Source organism: Astatotilapia calliptera, chromosome 15 (genome assembly GCF_964374335.1).
Source record: "Astatotilapia calliptera chromosome 15, fAstCal68.1, whole genome shotgun sequence".
Taxonomy (NCBI): Eukaryota; Metazoa; Chordata; class Actinopteri; order Cichliformes; family Cichlidae; genus Astatotilapia; species Astatotilapia calliptera.
In genome coordinates this window covers 32,995,569-33,020,758 of record NC_137436.1, presented here as the reverse complement: position 1 = coordinate 33,020,758, position 25,190 = coordinate 32,995,569, and the positions used below count along the sequence as shown (strand labels likewise).

Below are 25,190 nucleotides of genomic sequence, written 5' to 3'. Positions count from 1 at the left end.
AGCAAAACTAGATACACTGACATAGGGCACAGAATTTCAAAGTAAAATAGGAAACACAAGACAAGGACAAAGATGCAGACTAGACACTGAGACAGAGACACGACTGACTGGGAAGACAGAAGGAACATGGAGACAAGAGTGACAAGACGAGGAACACGAGAAAGGCAAAGGAACAGAAATATAACACAAGCAGAACCAAAATCCGTGAATAACAATAATCAAAAAATACAACTAAAACACACAAAACACTGGGTCACAGACCCACTACCGTGACAGTTTGTGCTGCTGTAAATCTTGCTTGCAACATTCCTTTTACTACACAATGATTTAATGACCGCTAATGGAGAGCAGGTAAATGCAATATAATTAGTGTTGGTGGACTTGAGTATAATAGTTACACTCTGTGTTAGATGTGAAAAACAATGTTTTATACTCACCTCTGATCCTTGCTCCTGCACGTGGCAGGACTCGCTGTCTCCCTCTGAAAAGGAGCCTGACTCGTCACTAGAGTTGGTGCCATAGGACTGCTCACATTTGATCTTGGGCCTCACCTGGTTAAAAACAACCTCCCCTCCTACACTTTGCTCCTGCTGGTCCACATTGAGACAGCGAGCCACATTAGAGCATGGCGAAGAAGAAAACTCAAACTGGGGCAGGCTGCAGGGAGACCCTCCGCTGCCATCCTCTGCGTAGGAGTATGAGGAGCAGGAGCTGGAAGTTCTGGTGCGAGTCTCACAAGGCGGTGAGCGCGGGCATACTTTGATTGGCACTGGGCAGCTGGTGTTGGGCCTAGGGCGGCACAGGACTTGGGGCTCAGAAGAAGTGGTGCTGGGACAATAGGACTGGGAGGTGGGTAGGGAATGGCTAGCTCCAGCCCACAGCCCCTTTGTCATGTGCTCAGAGAGCTCAATCTCCAAAGAGTTCCCAACAGGGTAGGAATGCGCTGGGTTTCCCAGGCGATTGCAAGCCCCTGAGGAAAATATGACACTGCGGCGGTCGATTTCAACTTCCTGTTTGCAAACCCCATCGCAGGAAGTTGATTTGTGGGACAAACTAGCAGGAAAACCATCCACCTCTTTTGGGGATGCAACAGATAGAGCCACCTCCCCAGTGAAAGGGCCTAAGTCTTTTGTATGATCTCCCTGAGAGTTTCCTTTGTCCTGTGGGCAGATAAGTCTGTTGGCGAATAGCTGCTGTGACGTGTTGGGCAGACTGGAGATGTCAACTCCTTTCTTGAAGAAGGCTCGCAGGCAGGAAGGGGACTTGGGTCTCTTGGTTCTTTCTACAGATATAGGGTTATCCATCTCCATGGCTATTATGACATCCGTATCCCTGGCGTCCTGCTCATCCCCTGACAGGCACAAAGGAATGGCCTCTTCCTCTGCCTGTGGTTCCACTTTGATCTGTGCCAAAGGCAGTGTGCCCTGATTTGCCACTGCCCCACTAATGGTGGTCTCCTTTAATGTGCTTGGAAAACCTGAGGTACTGGTATGTGAGGAGGAGTCATTATTGTGCTTGTTGCAAGCCCACTGGTATTTCCGGTACTTGGGGCATCGCGGCAGATCCGATGCTCCATGGCGATCGAAATCTGGCCGGCTATCTGTGAAGTTACCAGGCATAGCCATCGTTAGCCGATCGTTGTCGGGGTCTCGACACGAAGTAAGGGCATCTGCACAATGTCGGGCCATGGGGGAGGTGGGCCTTTCTGCTTCTGATTGCATGTTCTCATCCTCCAAGTTATTTGCTTCTCCTGCCACCTTGTGGCAAAGCAGCAAGCCGTCCTCCTCACTGCGCAGCTGAGCTTCCAGGAAGCGAAAGCATGAGTCCTCGAGGTTGTGCATGCGCAGGAATTCAGCACAGCGGATGACCTCCTGAATGTTTTCTCTGCTGAGTAACAGCTTAGCAGTGTAGGCAAACTGCAACAATGGGGCGAATCCTCTGGCAGTGACCTGCAAAAAACAGGGAAATTGCCAGCATTACTATCAGCGCAGCTATTGTTCAGAGCACTTGGAGTGTGGTGAGACAAACTGACAGCTCCAATGACATACAAAAACACTGCAAAGTACTGGTTAATCTTTTTATTGGGCCAGCACTGAGCATTCTATACAGAAGTAAAAGAAGATCTGGTGCTATACTGGACGTAGGTACGTTGTGTCCATCTTTGTGCTCATAATACCAATCTGTGGGACATTCCAGCATCAACACGTCTGCTCCACAGTCATACAGAGTTGGCTTTGCCTACAGTCCTGCTACTGCTGTATTTGCAAAATTCTTATTTGCATTGAGATGTATAAACACATGCAGTGGTTTATGTTTAGTTACCTATTTTTACCCTTGACATGAGAACTATAAAACAAAGAGATAGCTGTACTTCAAAGCTATATGATAGTAATTTTTAAAATAATTAGCAATGATCTTCACAAACTGAACAGTAGATCATAGCGAAAGTTTCAATATTGATAATAAATTAATACTTTTTGGATAATAATACATAAAAACACTTTTCCTTTCACATTTTGTATGATTTCCGCCTATTCCCATTGTCACTATGTGGCATTGGCTAATAGAGGGAAGCTTTCCATTCCATGTTTGTATACTTTATGGAGATCAGCATTAGATTCACACTAGGTTGTGTTCAGCTCTTTACTCTGGCTCTACCAACCAATTCCTGCAGGTTTATCCCAGGTTAGGTTAGGTACATGCAGGTTAGGTTACTTCACTGGTGACAAACACAGTGAAGGGAATGTGATAGAAGCTACTTTTGAGTGTCCATTAATGTAAAGTCTTTAGCAGATGCTTGTAGATGAAAAGCATGAGTAACATAATATGGGTTTAATAAGCCCAGTGTTTAGTTGTTTAGCTGTCTTTGCTGGGGGAAGCAAGAAGCTAAATTACCCATGGTATTCGGTGTGCTCGAATAGCAGTAGCTTCCAAAGGTGCTGCAGTCACTGTCAGACACCCCAGAGAGCAGCAGCAACAATCTGTTTTTTATAAGGACTGTTGGGGAAACTGCTTTGACTACCAGTGGCTTAACACTTTACACTGGACTGGTTTTTATATGGCACTTTTCTACTCTTCCTAGCATTCAAAGGGCTTTGTACAAGACACCTCATTCACGCCTTTAACACAAGAACCTTTTTTTTTTTCTTTTTTTAGCTTAAATGCTTTCTAATATTCACACACATTCACACTCCGATGGAAGCATCAGAGAGCAACTTGGAGTCAGTATCCAGCATCTAAGGATATTTATTAGTAGAGTGGAGCAGCCAAGGTTTGAACCACCAACCCTCCGGATTTTGGCTTACCCAGGTAACTTCACCCTGGGTTTTCTGCACTACAAATGTGGTTCACTTCTTACAAGGGTAGATCCCCATGGATTTTTATTCTTTGTTTTCTTTTTTCTTCTGTTGGCGGCGAACAAATTTATAATAATTTTATTGTTCGTTATGATCCAAAAAAATGACTACTGTACTTGCTGACCTCACATCAAATTTGTACTAATTTGGAACTTTATATTTAGTCTTTACTCTCAAACCCTAAAACAGCACATAGTCTGCAAATGAATGAAGAAGAAAATAAAAACTAAAACTGTCCGGAGCCGGTCATGTTCAGAATTTGGATTTAAAATCAGCTGAAAGAACCAAATTTTCTATGATTCTTTAAAAAAAAATAACAGTATAAAAATACGTTGTTGCACTTTACCAAAACCACAAAGTGCACTAAATGTGGTATATTAATGCTGTGTTCTACTGAATTCTACTTACCTCTTTCATACTCCTGGCAACAACAATACAGCAATACCTAACCCTCCTAATCAGTCACATTCATTTCACTTTGATGTGCGACAAACCGAGGTGATTTCCATGTCTCTTTTATCAGGCTGTGGGACAGTAAGCTTCAGTGTTTCAGTGGATCCACTTTACATTTTCAGAGCACTTTAAATCACCTAAGAACCTAAAGCAACTAAAGCTGTTCATAAAAAGTAGTTCAAACAACTGTAAGAATATCAAATTGACAATGTACTTGTAATATAAACTAGATAGATAGATAATATAATACAATAAATATAATATACCAGCAAATAATGCCACTCAACTGAGTGTATTTCAGACTAAAAGAAAAAAGACACATAAAACAAAAATATTTAACTTTAGTTGTTCATTATGTCCATTACTCAGTTAGCTACTCTGCAGAAAGAAGTCCAAGTAGGAGCAGTGTAGTATGTACATGTACATATATCTTGAGCTCATTTGTTGTATGGAATGAAGAAGATACAAACTGCCATGTATCGGGGTTTTTATCAGTCCAACAAGTACGAGCTAGCAGAACAAATGTCAGAGAGTCTTACTCTTGCTTTGGATTATTTCTTGTTATACTACAGACCAACATATTTACAATTTAAGAACTTCCTAGAGTTTTCTAGAATTTTCCACTGCTCACATCCACATAGTTTAAATTAAAATTAGTGATATCTTTGGCACACATCAGTGATAAATCAGTAACTATTTTAGGTTTCAGGTTCTTAACTAAGGACACTTTAGCATATAGACTGGAAAAGGTAAGTCTACCTCATGAATTACAGCACAAGTATGTATTTTTTTTATTAGTGGGCTATACAAACTTGTAATCAAATGTAATCAAACCTGTAGAAAATATAGAAACCATACTAAATAAAAAAATCAAATGTTTTGCTGGACTTAGTATTGAATGTTTGATTCTTTTCTGTGCTTATTACTTAGATGGTCAAGTTGGTGTATTCCCTCCGTGTTTTCAATTTTGTTTATTTAGTCTCAGTGTGTTTATTTTATTTACTCAGTGTTCCTGACGTTTCCTTCTACGTCATTCCTCTATGCTAAGATTAGTTTTGCGTCTGCGTTCTCCTGTTTCATTATTGCTTCTTGCTTCCTGTTGTATTTTGGTGCCATTTGTCATTTTTGCATTGTGTTTATGGTAAATGTATGGGTTCTTATACTCATACTTCTCTACTCTACTTGAGACCACATTAACCAGACCACATGCCCAATTAATCCATTCATACCAATTTATACAAGCGCTTTTTTCTACACCTATTTGCTTTCTATCTACATTTATACTCTGATAAAACCATTGGGGAGCAACTCGGGGTTCAGTACCTTGCCCAAGTATACTTTAGCATGCAGACTGGAGCAGCCAGATACTGCACTGCTTGTTACTGGTTTGCGATTGATAACTAAATTTTATATTTAAAAAAAGATTGTAATGAAATGAAATACAGTGTAAAATGTTTATTTCATCACTAAATATATTAATGCAGTGTATGTTTTCAATTAAAGTTTATTACAGGTTTCCAAAAGATAATCCTTATTTGGGATTTTATGGAAGTTACATTTTGACTATTATAACAATAACATTTCATCTTTCATGGATCACTCTTCCTTAATTAAAACAAGTCTCTCTTACGACTAAATGACTTCACACTGTAAAAGCTCAACATTCTTCTCCAGAATTTTCAGCTGCCTTTTGCAAGTTTGACTTGCATAATTAGTTTAACTGAGTTTCTCTGTTGCTGTGACATGATTACAAATAGTCTTGTTTATGATCGATAGATATAAGTGTTTAGAATATGAATACCCATTACTTAGGTTACACCAATAATTTATTTTTAAAGTTTTTTTTTTTTTTAAATGTGCACATTATCACAGTTTTCAGAAAAAAAACACTGCCCCAATGGTAAAAATTAGGACCAATCATTTAACTTGGCGGCTCTGCAGCTCTTAAAGATACATGACCAGCTGTCACAAAGTCAGTATAGTAACACATTAAAGCAGCACCTGGAGTATTTTCCATCCACCTGAGGAAGCCTGTACTGAGAACAAGCACAAGTACAATCAAAAGAAAGATACATATACAAAAGATGTGTGAATTCTATAATATTTTAGTTTATCTGGTGACTTCTAAGACAGGTAATGGATGATGGTTTATCCTTTTCAAAAAAAAGGTGTCTGCTTATCAAAACTTCAGCACAGTCCCAGAGTTGTCACAGAACTTTCAAGGGTCCTCAACACTGGATTAATGTAAACAGTTGGTGTAGATGTAGTAATAGTTTTAATAGTTTTAAGAAACAAGAACACATTAGTCAGGATATACCCTTAGTTTAAGAATATATCCTGTACCTGCAGGGTACAATGCAACTGCGTCTGGAAGCTATCCCTGTTTATCCAGTCTCCAGATGCCTCTGCTGCAATGCGCCTTAAAGTGGGTTCCTGCTCAACAGACTTCTGAGCACAATCACTGACATCAGTCATTGTTAAAAGCAAACTGCTGATGCTGTATCTGTGATGGTGAGTGTGCCTCTGCTAGAGTAAGTGTGAGTGCGTTCAACTGTGACAGATTGGGGTGGAGGGAGGGGCTTTGACTAGACTATCTGCTAATAAGCACAGCACAATTAATAAACAACATACTTCTGTATTTATCCAATAATGAACTTCAATAATGACAGACTGTGTGTCTTTTACACTGCTTCCGTTCTTGTTGCATCTTAAATCATCTTGATGACAGTATGTTAATTTCTGCATTATAAGGCTACTTTACAGATTTATTATCATAAAGTCACAATTCTATAATAAGAACTTATCTGCCATTGCAGTGAGATAATTACATTTGTAAAAACTTCAAGGCAACAAAAACAAACCATGAACCCTACTCAAACCTCAAAAAGTAAAATAAAGTGCTATATAGATGTATTGTTAAAATGTTGGTGTACCTCCACTTTTGTGCTTGCTGTCTGCTCTGGATGTGGCAGGATTGATTTCACTTTTGGCCAAATAAAAGGCCAGTTTTTTGTTGGAACAATCTGCCTCTTGTGTCCTGCACCTTTACACTCTGCACATCTGCTGTGATAGTGGCAGCCTAAGTGAGGCTGAGTGGCCGGCCTGCTGCATTAACAGCAAAGTTGCTGGAGGAAAAGTGCTGAGTGAACTAGGAATCTATTTTCAGCTAGTATCAGCAGCTGCTGCCTGCAGGAGCACATCTTTATGTGTGCCCTGCACCATATGTGATTACTCCACTGTTACAACCAGCACAGCCACTTAATGAAGGAATGTGTAAAAGGAGCAACAAAGGATGGATGGAGGGAGGGAATAGATACTGAAGGTATATAGAACTAGCACAGAAGAAATGAGATAAAGAGAGACTGTTACTATTGGTAACTAGCTGTTAAAGGGAGAACAGTAGGGGAGGGAAGAGAGCTTCCTTCTCACTGGTGCTGCTAGCAGCTGAAAGTCATGGTAAGTGTACAACTTAACACAAAGAAACAAATTAATCAGTGCAACAGACTGGGCCCATTTTAGGGTAACAGCCCTGCTTTGCATCAGAAGTGGATAGATCATACATTACAGGGCAGAAAATTACAAGCAGTGACAAATCATACACACACGGACAATTCACATGGCACCTTTAGGAAACCTGCCAAATATCCTTTCATAAACTAACAATAGTACACCGGCTCTCTCTCCTTCTGCCCTCACCCTGCACTTGCTCTTACTTTCCTATAATTTATTCAAATGTCCTCCAGTGAATTCCTGCATGTCATGCATGTTAATGAGGTAATGGCATAGCATCACAATGAGTGTTTCCCCTGCAAAAGAGAAAAACACTCCATCTCTATTGGTGACAGTAGCTTTTGAAGGAACCTGGCATTATTCTCTGTGTGCTCAAACAAACAGTAAGAAGCCCTAATGGAAATGAAACAGGCCCTTTACTGTACGCTGAGATGACATAAGATAAATCTGAGAAGTGGGAAATTGAGATGGAGATGGAGCACAAAGCTGCAGCATAAACGAATACAATAAAACTATGCTTGTACCTTGCTTTTAGTTTCACTACCCCTTGTCACATTATGAGATTTAGTTCAGCTGTGTCTTGTTTTCCCACTTCCCCTGATAGTCTGCTCAGAGATACTGAGTACAGCATCTCTGTAATTCTGAGACAACTGGTAGCATAAGGAAAGTGTCATCCTCAGTGGCAACAGAAGCTCAGACGTTCCTGGTGCTGAGCTGTGGGGAAGTATACCTCCCCTGACACTGGATTAAATCAGATAGTGTATGTCTAATCTGCTGCCAGTACAGCTTACAGTACAGGCCAGACACTGGGAGGACATGACCTCACCTCCACTGTTTAAGACACAGCAAGATTGTGATTATAGTGTTGTTTTCTAAAAAAATGTAGAAAACCGAAATAAAATGCTAGGAACATGACATTCAGCAAATGTTGTTTATTCACTATGCTTCTATAGAATACTTGCTTAGCCCAAACTGATGGAATGCCTGGTTATGGAGGTTAAAAACAAAGACCATAAACGTGGGGATTATACTCCTCTACTCTCCCTGGCACACTCAAAACAGCATCTTAGGAATGATACGTCTTTGCTATATCATTTCTCGTCCTGGCAGAGAAATTGCCCAAAGTGCCAGTGTAGCTTTAGTCCCTTTGCGGGTGTTGCGATGCAGTTAGGCAGTATTCTCCTGAACAATAGGTGTCATCACTCTTTGCTACCACTAGCACTTTGTCCCGTACTGCCTGGCAAAGGACAAAGGACAAAGCTGTTGGCATATTGACTACTTCTGCCGGTTGTGCACCTCTTGATTTTTGTAACTTGACACATTGTCCTGCTGCTATCGTAGCTGGGTTGAATACATGTTGATTTTTACCAGCATTTTAATGATATGTCAATACCAATTGCGATCGTGGCTCAAGAGTTGGCAGTTCATCTTGTAATGGGAAGGTTGCCAGTTCGAGCCCTGGCTAGGACAGTCTTGGTCGTTGTGTCCTTGGGCAAGACACTTCACCCGTTGCCTACTGGTGGTGGTCAGAGGGCAGCCAGTGTCCGGCAGCCTCGCCTCTGTCAGTGCGCCCCAGGTGGCTACAATGTGGCTGCCATCACCAGTGTGTGAATGTGTGTGTGAATCGGTGGATGACTGAATGTGTAAAGCGCATTGGGGTCCTTAGGGACTAGTAAAGCGCTATACAAATACAGGCCATTTTACCATTTACCAAAGCTCAGAGATTCACAGATTAAACAGAGTGAGATGTTGCAGCAGTTTGAAAAGATGAACATTTGTGAATGGTGACACTTCTTGTTGAGGGCAATACTGCAGTGGCTACCTGTGGCACAATGGCGAGCTTAGATTGATTTGTCTGGGTGTTGATGCCTCTGGTGGCATTTGAATACAACGGGGCCCAAATAGAGGCTCCCTGCTGTATCGAGGGGGTTGGGTGAGCACTACTCCCACTGAAGCTCATTCCCGTAAAGCCGCCTCTTCATCTCCTAATCCCCATCTTTAAGGAAGGCAGGGGTCTGTCTCTGGGCTCTTACTACCACCATCTGTCTAACAAGCTATATATGTGATTGTTCAGCGCCGGTGCTTGGTATGGGGTCAGACTGTGTGAGGCACCTTCAGATGCATTTTGCAGATGGAGTCCTTGATCAAGCTGAGTTGGTGGATGGAGTACCTCAAGACATTTTGCCTTGTAAGTGATTTAAAAAAACAAACAAACTGTAGGCAACAACAACTACTTGGTAAAGCTTGGAAAAAGATGACTGAAGAGCTATTTGTAGTCTTATTCATAAGAAGCAAAATCACAGTGGAACATAATGCTTTTCTGTTCCAGAAGTCACACAACACTGATTTCACCAAACATCTGTCTTTGCTTTCATACCAAGACAGTCAGTTATTGGCATTGCTGCAAGAAGTTGCTTTTAAGGACCAGGTGAACAAGTGTCATCTTAGAGGTGGGAAAATACTGTAACAACAAAACATTAATGTAATTTTCTAGCTGATCATTTACTGGGGCATAATTATAATGCCATCTTGCCATAGGCTACAGTAGAGGATGAAATATTCTATGAATTTTGATGCGTCCAAAACTCTCTCAGCCACAGACAGAGTCAAATTTAAACTACGCAAATTTATAATTTCTACATTTATAAGCAAACAGACGCTGCTAATTCATTTCATTCATGGCTCAAAAATGACAGAACCAGTAATGTACTTGGTATACTGCTTGTTTTGTTTTTACTCTCCCCTTATTTTACCTTGACTTGCTGGTTAGGTTTAAGTATTGAAAATGAAAATGTAATGATGTACTGCACATTATTTTTATTTTAAATTTCAAGTGGCATAATGTGATTTTAGCCAGTGGTTCTTTGGGAGTTTGCATGTGCCGTCCAGGTACCCCGGCTTCCTCCCACAGTCCAAAGGTAGCCGGGATAGGCTCCATTGCCCTGTTTTCTAGTGCTCTATAGGTGGAAATGTGCAATTGAATAATACCTATTTCCCCCCCAGAATTATAATACTGCATTAATCCCAGAGGAAATGATTCTACCATTCTAGCAGAGGATGGTTTCCATCAATCGACCTCTGGGTTATGGGCCCACCATGCTTCTGCTTTTTTATCCCTATGATAAACTAGAGTCACCCGTGCAAGCCCACAGTCACATTATTTATAGATGAGAGACCTGGCTACTCCACCTATCATTGGCGGTGGACTTCTATAGCTGAAGAAACACCTGACTGCATACACCTGAGTGTCAGTTAAGTGTTGAACATATGCAGCTAAGCTAAAGGCTGCTGCTTACAGCTGACACAGACAGTGAGGGTTGAGCTAGCAACTCCAGCGACAGAGAAAATGTGGCATTTAAACTAGAGGCAGAGGTGCCTCAGCAGATTTCAGTCACTGAAAGTAAAACAACAGTAATGTAACGTCAAAAAACCCCTGATGTTACATTACAGGAACATCATGGCTGCAGTGTTGGAGAGATATATTAAAGAAGAACCACAGAAAGCTGTTAAAATAAAAAAAAGATGAAAAGACTAAAAAAAAAAACCTGACAAGTGACATTTTGATCTTTTATTGTATACCATTCTACATTACAAATGTGTGTCTTATATCAAAAATACTATAAATACACAAGTTCACAAGTTGACAAATAAAAGAAAAACCTGAAACCCTACAGCGAGGGGATCACCTTTATTCTATAACATTGTCTGATGTTTATATCCTTATTCATAGATTCTCCAGAACAAATTAATGTTCATATATATAAGATTATTCATATTCATGTGTTGTCCTGCCATGTTGATTAAATGTGAATAATATACGATGCGTTATCAAATGAAATAAAAAGGAACAAATTCCCAGTGAGACTCACTCTTTGTGGCACATTTAAGACTGCATTTGAAAGATATTACTTTCTACACTCTGTGTCACACCTGAAACACAAAGCAGCTGGTACATCATTCAAGCATGCAATCATTTAATTACAGGGATGCTGATTTGAACACATGTGAGCTGTTCTCTGCAGTCTTTCTTTGAGTTAAGCAGATAAAAAAAACAGTAAGTGCAGGAACAAAGTCATTTGGCAGGCATTACTTTATTAATGCACGCTAGCACCAGTGAGGAGCTGCAGCACAAGTGGGATGCGCCCCAGTTTTCACAGCACCGCATGTCTATAGGAATATGAATGTGTGACACCAATACATCAGCAAGGTGCTTTTATCATGTGTTTGGCTGAAGAGCTCTGAAGTAGCTCTGTTTAAAGCGACAGTGTGAGATCTGAGGTGAGGAAGAGTGAGAAGTGTTGCTGAACCTGATGAGCACAGAACCCAAGGTGGCACTGATCTCACCTCAAAGTGCTACATGCCTCTAGCATCAGTGCCAGCAGCAGCTGCCAGGTGATAATTGGCAATATCAGCACTTTGTACACCTTTCCCTGAATCTTTATCCTATAGCAGGGGTGATTCTAGGTTCAAACTTTTACGGGGGCTCTGCTCCCAATCATAATGTCATGCATGCAGTGCCTTGTAATTAATATTAATGTCTTAGGCTGTTTGCAGATGTCATCAACATGACAATGGTACCTTCAAAACCAAACCTATTTAGCTGGATGACCTATTGTAGTGTCTACAGGGATGGGTATCGAAACCCGGTTCTTGTTGAGAACCGGTTCCCACTGTTTCAATTCCTTGGAATTGTTTGCCATTTTTGCAAACGATTCCCTTATCGATTCCAGTCACCCAAATGAAGTCACCACGTTGCGGAGCGTCATTTACCTGGCAGGAAACATGGCGACTCAGGGCAATACTTGCAAAGTAGATACTTCATTTAAGGGAGGAAACACTACGAATATGCAAAAGCATTTGCTCACAAAACATGCGATGACCTTAAATGAATGTCGTGTTTTTAATTCCGCTCTGGACTCGTGAATCTCAACCCAGCAGCAGCGGTAACGTTTGCACGTCCTCTCCCGTTAATGCCGCAGGTAAATAATCAACTAACAGTGCATATTATGTTAGCGCGATCTGCCTTATTACAAAACCTGCCATTACTGTGCATTTAGGTGACCATGATGAGAGAGACAGAGTCTGGCTCAGATGCTGGCAGTTCTCGCTGCAGTCTACCGGTAGCGTCTCCTTTCAGGCCAGGATAGATCAATGTCACCAAGCAGAGACTAAGTTTGTGGTAAAAGGCTTGCACCCATTTGCCACAGCAGATGCCCCCGATTTTCAGTAAGTGAATGTGTTTAATTGTAAGGCAGGGACATTACTGGATATTCTTGTGTAATTGCTACAGAATAATTTGTTATACTTTGTTATTGCTACAGAAGAATATTTATTTTATTGTTTTAAAATTAACAATTTTTTTCCTGGGGACCCTGTGACACCCCATTGAAGAGCCGTAGGCTGTGGATCTCTTAAGATCTCACTGTTGGGTTTGTAAGGCCATGTTGCTCCTAAATTTCTATCTTGTTCAAAGAGAAGATATAAAACAAAGTTCTAAGCTAATCGACCTTAGTGCTCTCCTTTTTTTTAAAAAAAGAATCAATAAAGAATCGAATTGTTAAACAGAATCGAAAATGGAATGGTGAAAATCTTATCAATACCCATCCCTAAGTGTCTAAGAATAATAATTCAGAGTGAATAAGCAGACATTTAAATCTAATCCAGCCTTTCGAGGGTGCAGCCTTTAGTTATCAAATGCGAGGCAAAGACGCAGTCTTTAAAGAGGTTAATTAACTATTTGCGGCAAACCCAGCAAGATGAGAAACATGCACAACACGCTTTTGAATTCATGCAAACTCAGACTCAGCACAGAGCATTGTGTACCCTAATTTCACAAGTGAAGAATAGATTTGTAGTCCATCACAGCAATGTAGTGGCAGCCATGTTTGCAGTCAATCCTGTAAAACGCTCCCATTCATATCAATGTGTTCTCTTCAGAATGGCCAGTGGCATGTTTTAAGTGTGCTACTGGAAAACACACAAAGCATCTGCGAAATACATAAAAAACGACTTTGTGAAAAATAACTTTTGTTTTTCCACCTGACTTCTCTATTTCGTGTATAATCTGTCCTTTCTTCTCCATCCTCATCACTCAACTAGAAACTAGAAAATATCAAAAATATAATCTTACAATAATTATTATAAGCGCAAGCGGGGATTGCACAATCGTTGTGGGTAAAACAGAAGCCAAAGCTTTATCATTTCTGGTGATTTTGACTACGTGTCCACTCTCGCCTGTTTCTTTTGCTCTCTCCGTTTTTTGTGGCATCACCCAAAAGTTAAATGTTACAGTGAATAAAAGACATTAACTGATCCATATCAATTTATAGCTGAATGCAGGCTGCTGCTGGACATAGGTAACATCATTTTGACTTGCTGTCACCTGGATCTGGAGCTGTACTGTAAACAAATGCTGAAGCCCAATTTGATCAGAAAAGGAAGAGAATTTTTTTTAACAAACTAAAATAATAATGTACATCAGTTCCTTGGCTGGCAAATAGCGATGTCCTAGCAGAAGGTTACAATTAGCTAATAATCTCTAGTGATTTAAGCTAAACGAATGTTTAATAATGTTTTTGACGTTATTTTGAGAACAAATAAAAATACGCAGTAATATCTATGTTGCCTATGTTCTACAGCAACAGAACACAGTAAAAAAACAAGCAAAACAAACAAATTACTTGAAGAGAAAATCAGTACATGTGGCCGAGAAGTAATAAATTATTAAAACAGAAGCAGATGGATTTCAGGTGAAATTCTGGGATATTTGATAGTACCACTGTGAAACCCGAAGGGCTGGCCAAGCCCCTAGAGAGAGGGACCAAGATGAATCCAAATCAAGTGACTACTTCTGATTTTATCTCAAAACATAAAAGAAACCTTCCCCAGACCTCTGCTCTGTCATAATAACTTCCTTCTTTAAATGGCATAAAATAATGCTTTGTTTTTTCCTGTATTTAAACCCAGATGCAACATCTTAAAGAGTAATATCAATTTTTCCTGGAACTGCACTAGAGATCTCCATATTCCTTACTTTGCTATTTGTCCACATGTGCAGCTTCTTTACATGTTTCTGTCATGGAGTCAGGTTTGAAGTATTTTCATTGTGTTTCCTAGTGTTTTACCCTGTGTCTCATGTGAATCTCTCTCTGTGGTCTAATAATGTTTGCCTATGTCAAATTCTTCCTGTTTTATTTTTGGAGTGACTTTCTTTGTGCATGACCATTTGTTTTGCTTCCTTTAGTAATTATCTGCATCAATACAGTCGTGTCCTTTTTTTTACTTTCCAGGTTTCCATGTGAATATTTCTTCAGTCCTTTTTTTCTTTTTGCTTTCCTAAAGTTTTTTGCTTTTGTTCAGTAAACTTTCTTGTTGTGTTTGCATTTGTTGATAAATCTTGAAACAGTATGATTAGCTAGCTGTTGTAGCGTGGCTGTGCTAGACGTGCGATAGCAAATGTTGCATTGTGATAATCAAATACTTCAAACATATACTTTGTGTTGCAATTGAAATGACCTGAATTCAGACGTTAAGGTCACAGACCTCAAGTGTCTTTAAGTTTCCTGACCCTAATAAGTTGCATTTTTCTTGAGCACAACAGCTGAGCCAAGCCACAAAGATGAGATTAGCTCATCTGATCTTGATGCAAGCCTGCATCAGCTGATTCCTCAATAGGTAACAACTCTCACAAAGTATGTGCTACTTAAGCGCACATTTGCACATCTGCAAGCCACTTTGCAAGCCACGTCCAGATGCAAGCCACGTCCATATGTCATACTGAGTCTTACTTTGGGGTGGCTGTGGCTCAGAAGGTAGAGAAGGTCATCAACTATTCAGAAGGCAGGTGGTTCAATTAGGTGCTCCAGTCTGCATGCCAAAGTGTCCTTGGGCAATTGCTCCTGATGTATTCATCGGAGTGACAGAAAGTATTTAGATGTTTTCCATGTATGTATGTGGAAGGGTGGGGAGGTCCTGGGACAGATTCGTGTTCACAAAAAAATTGATATATAATGTATTACATAGCTGCTGTGACATATTACAATATGTTTTAAACACGTAGATAACCTGCCCCCACCCTAGGGTCCTGTTTGAATTTATTTAGCATATTTATTTAGCTTTCAGCTTCCTCCTCATGTTCTGAGGGAACTCCAAAGCAGCTCTAAGTGATCTAGATAAGCATAATTATCCACTATATACACACTACAACATCATCAAGATCAAAGAATGGTTTACTGAACGAAAACAGAATCACACCTGGCCATAAATGACCCCTCCCTCTATGAAACACAGTGGTATTCCTAATGAGCCATGTTGTATATTTTGTTCCTTGTTTGGATCTATTGTGCAGGCATAAGCCATATTTGAATAATAACCATAGAAAATCATCACAGTAGTACTCATGTAAGATTTTGTCTTTTATCAGCTTTATTGACAGAGACAGTGAAGAGATGACAGGAAAGCAGAGGGAGACAGAGAGACGGGACTTGAACCCAGGCCAGCTGCTCAACGCACTGAGCTAAACCAGCAACCTTCCTTGTTGATTTTTACGTGATAAAAACACATGAGTTGTTAAGAGCTGTGTGTTTTAGCTTGAGGTGGGAGTAGATAGAAGGCATAGTCAAAGATTGTCTGCAAGTGTGCAAAAGCTATTGCTATTGTTTTTGTATTTGCACCAGCAAGGAGTTTTTATTGTTGCATTGTCTAAAACGCAGCACCCTTTGCACCCTTGCAACCAAAACCTGTCAGGGGAAACAATACGATAGATACACTTACCTCTTCAGGAAGGCTAACAACCAAGCCATTCTCTGCCTGGCCCACCAACGCCTGGAGGAAATACTCGCTGCACGCAGCCAGCACAGCCCGATGTCCTCGGAATTCCTTGCCTTCCACCAGGACAGTCACATCACACAGGATATCCTGCTTCCGCTGGTCGTTGAGGCAGAGGAGGATATTGGTACAATGAACTGTTGACTCATACACATACATGGGGGCTTCAGACTTCTCATCCACGGACATTCCGCTCACGCCCTGGAAATAGAAGCAAAATAGAGGGGGGGTCAGCTTACAGCCAAGCCCGGCAGGCACATACCGCAGGGCTGACATCAGCCCCAGTGGTCTGCTGTAGCCAGCCTCATGACTGACTGCTGTTTCACGTGCTCACTCCTAGTTCAACATTTAAAAGCCAGTGATTGTTGTTGTGCACGTTTCAATACAAAATATGCATATACACCTGAAATTCACAGGTATTCCCTACATTACTGCTTGTCATGTCACATTAAAATCATATCCAGTCAATAACCAGGAAACAAAACCACACTGTACACTTTGATGCATTTACTTTTGAGGTCTATGAGTGTTTGAAATTACCCTTCTTGTGGACATCCACATGCACACCTATTTTTTATGAAGACACTGACTTAAATTACACTGCACAACTAAGTGTACATCTTTCAGGTGGACTCCAAGAAAACTTGAGAAAAGTAGAATAACAGACATTCATCTAATATTTGTACGACCAAACTGCTCCTATGGCAAATGGGGACAGTTTTATTATCAGCTTTTAAAGATTATTTAACACAATAACCTGGCACCAAAATACTACTTTTCTAGTTTAACTGACTGCACACTTTTAACTACAAGGCACATTCACACAGTGCTTTATTCTATACAGTAACCGGGGGAGGAAAACCAACACAGTCACAGCGAAGAGCTCCACACAGAAAAGCCTTGCTGTCCAAGAGGTTTGAACCCCAAACCTTTTCGCTTGTGAGAGTGTAATGCTAATGATCAGGTCAAGTCGACCCAGTAAAAAAAGTTGGTTAACTCATTATTGGGGCAGGTCTGTTGTCCCCCAGTCCAGTGTTCTTATTTACCACTACTGGTGGTGCTCCTGTTAAAAAACCTTAATTTATACGCCTTGGAGAGAAAAAATAAATTAAAACATTAGCAGAATATTGTTCTTAATTAGTATAAAATGCTATAACAAACAAATCAGTGAACCTTAACACAGTTCAAATAAAAATCCTGGTTCTTTCCCAGTGCTTTCAGTCTTCATTGCTCAGACTGGGTAGATAAGTCCTGATTTCATGCAATAACACAAGGATACACAGTAAGACAGGATTGACTGTCTGACCCTTACAGTTTTAGTTGCCTTTAATCAAACTACCACTAATGTATTCACACAAAGATAACCTGGAGGCAAAGTGGACAGGACAGTCATCCACTGAGCCTGGTTGGTAATCCACGCTTGGATTTACGGGAATAGTTATAAGGGAAGACAGTTACTAGGAAAGCTCTATAGGAGAGCTAGAGAGAATCAGAGTCTTCCACAATGGGTCTTTTGGCCTATCCTATCGCAGTTGCATTCTTAGGTGTGTAAAAGTAAATAGCATCAAATGGGCATGGCCTTTGAGGTTTTGTGCCTGACTGTCATGGCAGTAAGTCCGCCTAATTTCCTATTCAGACCACAAGAAGTTGAACTCTGGGAACATGCACACGCAGCACGTGCCCCTGTGGAAACGTTTTCATGTCAAACGTTCCATTCTGGTCACTCGCCCCAGTGACGACAGACCTAGAGGTATCTTCCTTCACACACACACACAAAAGCAGGAAAGGTGAAAAGCTATCAGACAAATGTCTAAAAAATCTGATTACAGAGAGAAATGCCTTTACGCCTCTATGTGGAATTGTACTAATTAAAGAGTAATGCATGGTGCTGGACGCTGTATACACTGAGATGCTTTTGACTGACAGATAATGTGCCACAGGGCTGTTTTTACAGAAAAGGGTGCTCAGTGGACTTTTTGCTTCTTTTTTAAAACATAGACGTATAAAATATGGGAAAACACACAAACTCCTACTGTTAAAATGGCCAAATAATCATGTAAACACAGAAGGAAACTCTAAGTGCCTTACAGTTTTACATATGAAGACATTTTCTGGCAGAGAAAAAGCGCTAGTGGAGAAAACACAACTAGCATCCTGTAACATTAAAAATCTGCTGATGAGCACCTTCACAATGATTTTGTCTTCAATCACAAATCAGTTTTCTGAGCCTGTTGGATCTTCCCATTCTTTGGGTTATCTCACGGAAAGTGGGAAAGGTGTGGGCAGGTGTAGCTAATTTTACTAGACCTAGCAAGAAAGCACTTTTATGACTTACTCATAAAATACCAAATAACCTATAAACCAACAAAAACTCTAATTGACTTACAGTTTTTTTGAATGAAAACGCTCTCTGGAAGAGGAATTCCACAAACAACTCCTTCTAACCTTATTTATTTTCTCCATTAACATTCTCAAAGCAGCCATCATATCTATCGCTTGCTCTTTCTTGGCCTGAAACCAATAAAGGTAAATGGTAAATGGACTGGTTCTAATGTAGCACGCTTCTACTCTGGTAGAGCACTCAAAGCACTTTACTTTACTAACATGCCTCATTCACCCATTCATAGAAGAGACCTACTCTACCTCCTGAGCTACAGCGATACCTATGCCTATATCATCACCTCACTTCATAACTCTTTCCCACAGCTTCATGGTATGGCTCATGAATGTATTGTTTTGTAGTTACTACAACTCTCCATATCACCCTGGATCTTGAAAACTGGTACGAGTACACAGTACCATTTCTAAAACATCCTCTCACTCTCCAAGAGTGTGCTATACAATCTGTTCCAAAACCCCCGCTCACTTCCGTCTTCTCCATACCTCTGCAGATATGTAGTTGGGACTACAATCTTCATCCTCTTCTTTCTCCAACTAGCCAACAATAAATTGGCCAGTTGAATTTGACAACATAAATAAAGACATAAATAAAAGGGAGGAAGTATTGCAATTATACAAATGAGTTAGCAACTGCATGACCCGTTTTTGACCTCTGGTTTATGAAGAAACTGATTTTGCTTTAAACCATGTTTGAAAATGAGAAATCACAGCCTGGGGTTCTGGTCTTTTGTGCAAGACATCTGAGGACAAAATACTTGTCAATCACCTATTCTATACTTTTTTAAAGTCTATTAGAAATATCTGATACAAACAAATGCATACTGAGCATACACCACAAATAAGGGAAGTGAAAACTGTGAGCTGCCTTTGCAAGAAATCGTTGCATTAAGGTTGTTTGTGGCCTTTGTTGTGACTGAGTTGTAATAATGATTTGACTGGGGTGGTCAAAGCACACAGTAAGATGTGACAGCTGTTCTTGTTGTTGAAGTATGTCAGTCTAGTCTGGTCCAAATGATATATAGTTATGATACTTTCACTAAACACTTCTCAGTTAGTTTTGCAGGATCATGATCTGTCTTCCAAGAATAATGTTTTCAGATGTAGCTGCAAGGTTCAAGGCCATGTGAACGTGATGTTTGCACCCTAGAATTCAATTCACTTGCAGTCGGAGGAAAATGCAATGATAACACAACACAATGATGCAGCATAACACACGTGTCTGCGCACACACACACACACACACACACACACACACACACACACACACACACACACACACACACACACACACACACACACACACACACACACACACCACAAAATAGCAGTTTGTGGCAGAAGTTTGATTAGATGCACAGATGGATGTAAAAGATTTCTTCCCTTCTACTTAGCTTAAATGTGTCAGTCACATCTATTTTATAATATTACTGGTATTACTGCATTCTTCTCTAACATTAGCAAATGATTATTCTGCTAATATACTACCAGCCAAAAGGTTTTTAAGGCCTGTTTAAGGCTTCCTGCATCATTCTTTCCTCCGTCACACACATCAATTGTAATCTGTTCAGTAGGTCTCATGATTGTTATGGAGAAACACAGCTAAGTTGAGTAACGTTTAGCCCCTGAAGAGAAAAATCACATTTGCATAGAAAATCAGTGAAGTGAAAAGGGAAAAACAGCAGAATGTGTGAGTCAGCTTCAGCTTGATTGTATCACATGACAGGTTTTGGTTTGGGGGATTTAAGAAGGTGGGATTGTAATGTGTGACAGTGTGCTATAATGTGCTCTATAAAGTGTTCCCCTTTCTCTCAGTGTCTCAGCAGACTAGCTAACATGCAGTGTGGGTGGAAGGAAGGAGACGGACTAAGTTATGATTAGACTGAGCCCTAGTGGCAGATGCATGTTTTTTCCTATAATAAAAAACATACTGTTCCAGAGAACACTATGATATCAGTGCACTCCAGCATTTCATGTGAAACTAGCCTCTTTCCTCTTTAGCTGAGTCTCAAACCATGAAGGAGATGGGGAAATATCATCCATTAAGTCCTAGTTTTAAAACATTCAATTCAGTCCTATTTCAATTACATTTCATTATATAATGCCAGTTCATAACAACACAACAGTCACCTAGGTGACTTTATATTGTAAGATCTCTATTTTAGCAGGACGGCAGCTCCAGAGAAAGCAGAATCAGGATCAGGGAGGGGCAGTAATCTGCTACAACTGGTTAGGAGTAAGGGAAAAGAGGAGAGAGCAGAGAGAGATGGGACAAAAGGCAAACTATAGGAGGAAGGGCCAGTTTATTAATTGCTCCACTACTATATTTAGACAGAGAGTGAAAAGAGGTAAGTGAAGAAGAAATGCTCTGCATCGTGAGAAGCCTAAGCCTATTGAGGCATAACTAGTGCATGGTTCAGGATCACTAGTTATCACTAGTTATATATACAAGGGAATCAAGCATCTCTGATTTGTTGCCTTCTTTCTATCTAAAACCGCACACGTTCTCACAGGCCCCATCTTATCTTAATTAAACACCTCATTCTACCACATCACCCAAATTCAGTCATTTGCTCTCAGACTGCTGGCTTACTTGTAGTTCTTAGTAGTTCTTAGGGTTCTTAGGGAGACTGAGCCTTGAGTTTTGAGGCCCTTCTTCTGTGCAACCAGCTCCCAGTTTAAATTTGGGAAATAGACACCCTGTCTACTTTCAACATTAGGCTTGAAAGTAGGCAGGGTGCCCTAACCATAAGCTCTATGTGCTTTATCCTTTTTTGATAAAGCACATAGTTAAGGTTAAGTTCCTTAACTCACTATGTGTTTATACACCAGTCTGCATTTAATCACCTCCACAGTTTATCCCGTCTTCTCCCATCAACCCCAAACGGTTGTAGCAGATGCAACCTCCCTAAACTTGGCTCTGCTGGTGGTTACTTCCCGTTAAAAGGCAGTTTTTCTTTCCCACTGTCGCTAAGTGCTAGCTAAAATGGGATTGTTGAGGTTTCCTCTGTATGATTGTAGAGTCTTTATCTTCCCAAAAAAGGCTTAAGACTATTGTAACTGTGTAAAGGTGACTGTTGTTGTGATGTGGTGTTATATAAATAAAACTATAATGAATTGAATTGAATAAAAAACATGTCAAATTCAGTCAGTAATGGTGCCAAAACTGTACAAGGAAGGCATGGGCAATTTTTATAGTATTAAACCTCTCTGGAATTTACCTTTAAAGTTATCATAACAATTGTCAAGAATATGGAATCAGCCCCACAGGCATGTTCATTAACACCTGCTACAAGTCTGAAAGGAGGCATAGTAGAAAGGCTTTCCCTACAGCTTAGTGTAGGAAGATCATGTCTAATAGGCATTGAGTTGTTGTTTTCTTTCTTTTTATAAAAAATTGTGACCAAGGATGTAAACAACATGACTGTGTCTGAATCCATGTGAGTCTGCACACTGTGGCGTCTTGTAATAAATAAGATTAGTCTCAACTGCTGCTACTACAGTCTAACAGCATTATCTACTGAGGCAGTACACTCAGAGGGAAACTAACATGAAAGCTGTATCATTGTACACAATTAGTGGGGAGCACTCGAGACAGATGACTGTAATCACACTGAGGATAAACACAGTTTTAATTGGAATTATCAAATTAGGCAAAGCGATGGATGTCCCTGGAACTGTTCAAGGTGGCAAATGTCAGCAAGAAGTGTGATGATGATGTTGAGGTAAGTAGAAGCTTCTAATCCAGAGTATGACTATGTCATTAGATAGTCATACTGAGTAAAGTACAAATTAAAATTGCATTCAGTTCTCCTGGAACTCGCAACACTCATCCACATATAATGTCGTTGAATACAACATGCTGATTATTATTGTTATTATTTTAAGAAAGGCTTCACTTCCTTAAATGAAACAGTTTACTTCTCTTTACCCTCATAGCAATAGAGTTTCACTGTCTTAGAAGAGCACATCCATCTATCTGATTTTTAAATACTTCAATTTCTATCTATATCATAGTTAATTGAAGTAAAGGGCAGGGAGGCTGTACACACATTATATTTCAAACGTGATCTATCTGACTGAAACTGTAGATGTTTAACGTTTCCAACCTTTTGTCCTGTTTTGTCCTATTATCATCATTGGAAAATTTTATATAAGATTTTATATAGCTTTTAGAATCTGTTTTAGTTTTGGTGTCACATTAATGGAGTGCCAACCAGGTGCAGTTAGAGTGGATCTAGGATAACACTACAAGCCAGGTTTGGGTCTCAGTTTCAGGCCAAGGCCGATGGCTAGTCTCTTTCAAGCTCCAGAGTGGTCAACCTGCGCACCACTTGAACCACTTCAACACTTCACACATGGATCCTGAAATACTTCGAACTATACAAGCTCAACAGAACCCTAAGAGCCTTCATTGGGAATTAAATGGGGATAAGGAGAACAACCCTAGAGGCCAACTTCAAGCCAGTTGCACAAGTTACCATCGAGTGCAGGATTTATCAAGGAGTGCTCTTTTCCTACTGAACCCCCTTGGCCAGATCATTAGCATGACTGGCTATGGATACTGCCTCCTCTACATGGATGACATCAAGCCAGGAGTGAACAATACATCAATTTTGCTGATCATTCAATGCTGAATGGGAAGAACAACACCTATGCCCTGCCAGTCATCAGATACTTTGCTGGGATAATAGGGCGGTAAAAGCCACTGACATCAAGACAAGAAAGTTCCTCACCTGGTGGGTTTCATCTCAAGTCCAAGACCCTTGCCAAGGGCTGGTGAGTATCAGAACCACTACCCAGAATGAAACATAAAAGATCAATGAATACATCAGGAAGATGGCCACAACCAATCATGTGCTTAGTGAATACTTCACACAGCACAAACCGGGTGATGAATAGAAGCAAGAAGAGGAACCATCGTAGAAGGACAGGCCCCTGCATGGCATGTATGACCAGAAGATAGATGAAGTGGCTGATATTGAAAAATCGTACCAATGACTGGACAAAGCTGGACTGAGGCTGCTACTGAGACAATCTAGCACATAACAACAGGGTGCAAGATGGTAGCAGGCAGGGCATGGAACTCTATAACCAAGCGGCTGACATAGTAGGTCCCAAGGTCCAAATCGGATATGACCCAAAAGATGGTGTTTATATGTATTAAAAAAATCGAGCCACAATCTCGCTGTTCACAACCCACAGAAATGCTGAGATTTTCCTCCAATTTAAATCTTTTTATGAAAGCAAAGGGGCTTAATTAGGATCTCACTACAACAAAGTATGTTGCAGGTCTGCCCTGCGATGTCCAGGGTGTACCTGCGATGAAAGTAAATAAGTGGTCATGGATGAATAGATGAAAAAGTACGCATGATGAGGTTAGAGAGAGCAATTGATCATCTAAAATAAAAGACTCCGCATCTGACCAACTGGACTTCTGTGTGGAAGTGCCTGAAATAAACATTTAAAGTGAGTAATAAGAATAAGATAAGAAGAAGTGCACCAGAAAGGAAACTCCGTGCTCTTTCATACAAATTCCAAATCTCTGGGATTGAACGATTAGGTAAAGACTATAGTTCCAATATGAGCCACATGAGGCCAATTTATTTTGGCTTTGACAGATAGCTTCCCCCTATGTGACATCACAATGTGCTTGTCCATCCAAAAACTCGGACTTGAAGGCTGCAATTTGTGTAGTAGTTAAAACACATATTCAACATGCTCCCTTGATCACAATGATCTGTGTTACTTATGTTCTAACTTCAGTAGGGCTAATCTATGAATTGATAAAACTCTCTGACCTCTATGGCTCATAAGCCTGTTGCATAACCCGTTGAATGCCATTAAATGGTAAATGGCCTGTATTTGTATAGCGCTTTACTAGTCCCTAAGGACCCCAAAGCGCTTTACAGATCCAGTCATCCACCCATTCACACACACATTCACACACATTAAATTCCAGAAATAGTTCAAGAAAAAATACAAATTTATAATTACTCATTCCGTCTTTGAGCTGTTAGTGTCACAGACAAAACATGCTATCTTATGTACTCACAGTAGTGTCTAAACATTTTTAATTGCACTCTCAGTATTCAGCCAACACTGTTAAATCACAAGGTTGATAGCTTTGCAAGCAAACTGCAACACAGGAAGGAACTGAGCATTTAAATGCAAATCCAATTTTTCTTCACACCTTCAAGAAAGATGGATGATTTTAAACAGAACATCCTCTGCATTTTTCATTTGAACACCAACATAAAATCATCCCAGAAGTGAATTGCTTCTATTAAGACTATGAATTGAGATTCTTGCCAAACTGTTTTTTGGGGGCTTTCCACTCTTACCACAGAAAGTTCACAAACATCCATGCCTGAGGCTTTTCATTCTCCATGGTACTGATAAAGCGAACGGCTTTTTATAAGGTCACTAGGCTGCTGATATCGATCCTGAGATAATATATGCAAGACATCCATGTCTGAGACATTCTGCTGATGCATACAAATGCTGAGGTATGTGGAAGCGTAATCAGAAAGAAAGACACTTTGCCCTGCTTCCTCACACCTCAGATGTTTCAAAAAGTTGTTTGTGAAATGAATTGATACAACCAAGACAAAAACTGTGGTATTTTGCAAAAATAATAATAATGTG

At 40.2% G+C, this 25,190-nt stretch overlaps 1 protein-coding gene across 3 annotated transcripts in view; it reads right to left on the bottom strand.

Moving 5' to 3' along the window:
* The window catches only part of bach2b (BACH transcriptional regulator 2b), a 101,652-nt gene that overhangs the window by 25,623 nt on the left and 50,839 nt on the right, over window positions 1-25,190 (bottom strand). For 2 of the 3 annotated variants that reach the window (XM_026142945.2, XM_026142947.2), the window contains 2 exons: window positions 16,092-16,346; window positions 438-1,949 (listed from right to left, as the gene is read on the bottom strand). In XM_026142945.2, the coding sequence (XP_025998730.1) occupies window positions 438-1,949; window positions 16,092-16,346 (1,767 nt within the window). Of the gene's footprint in view, window positions 1-437; window positions 1,950-16,091; window positions 21,528-25,190 lie in introns of those variants that run through there. The other variant, XM_080290050.1, reaches the window with a different exon arrangement.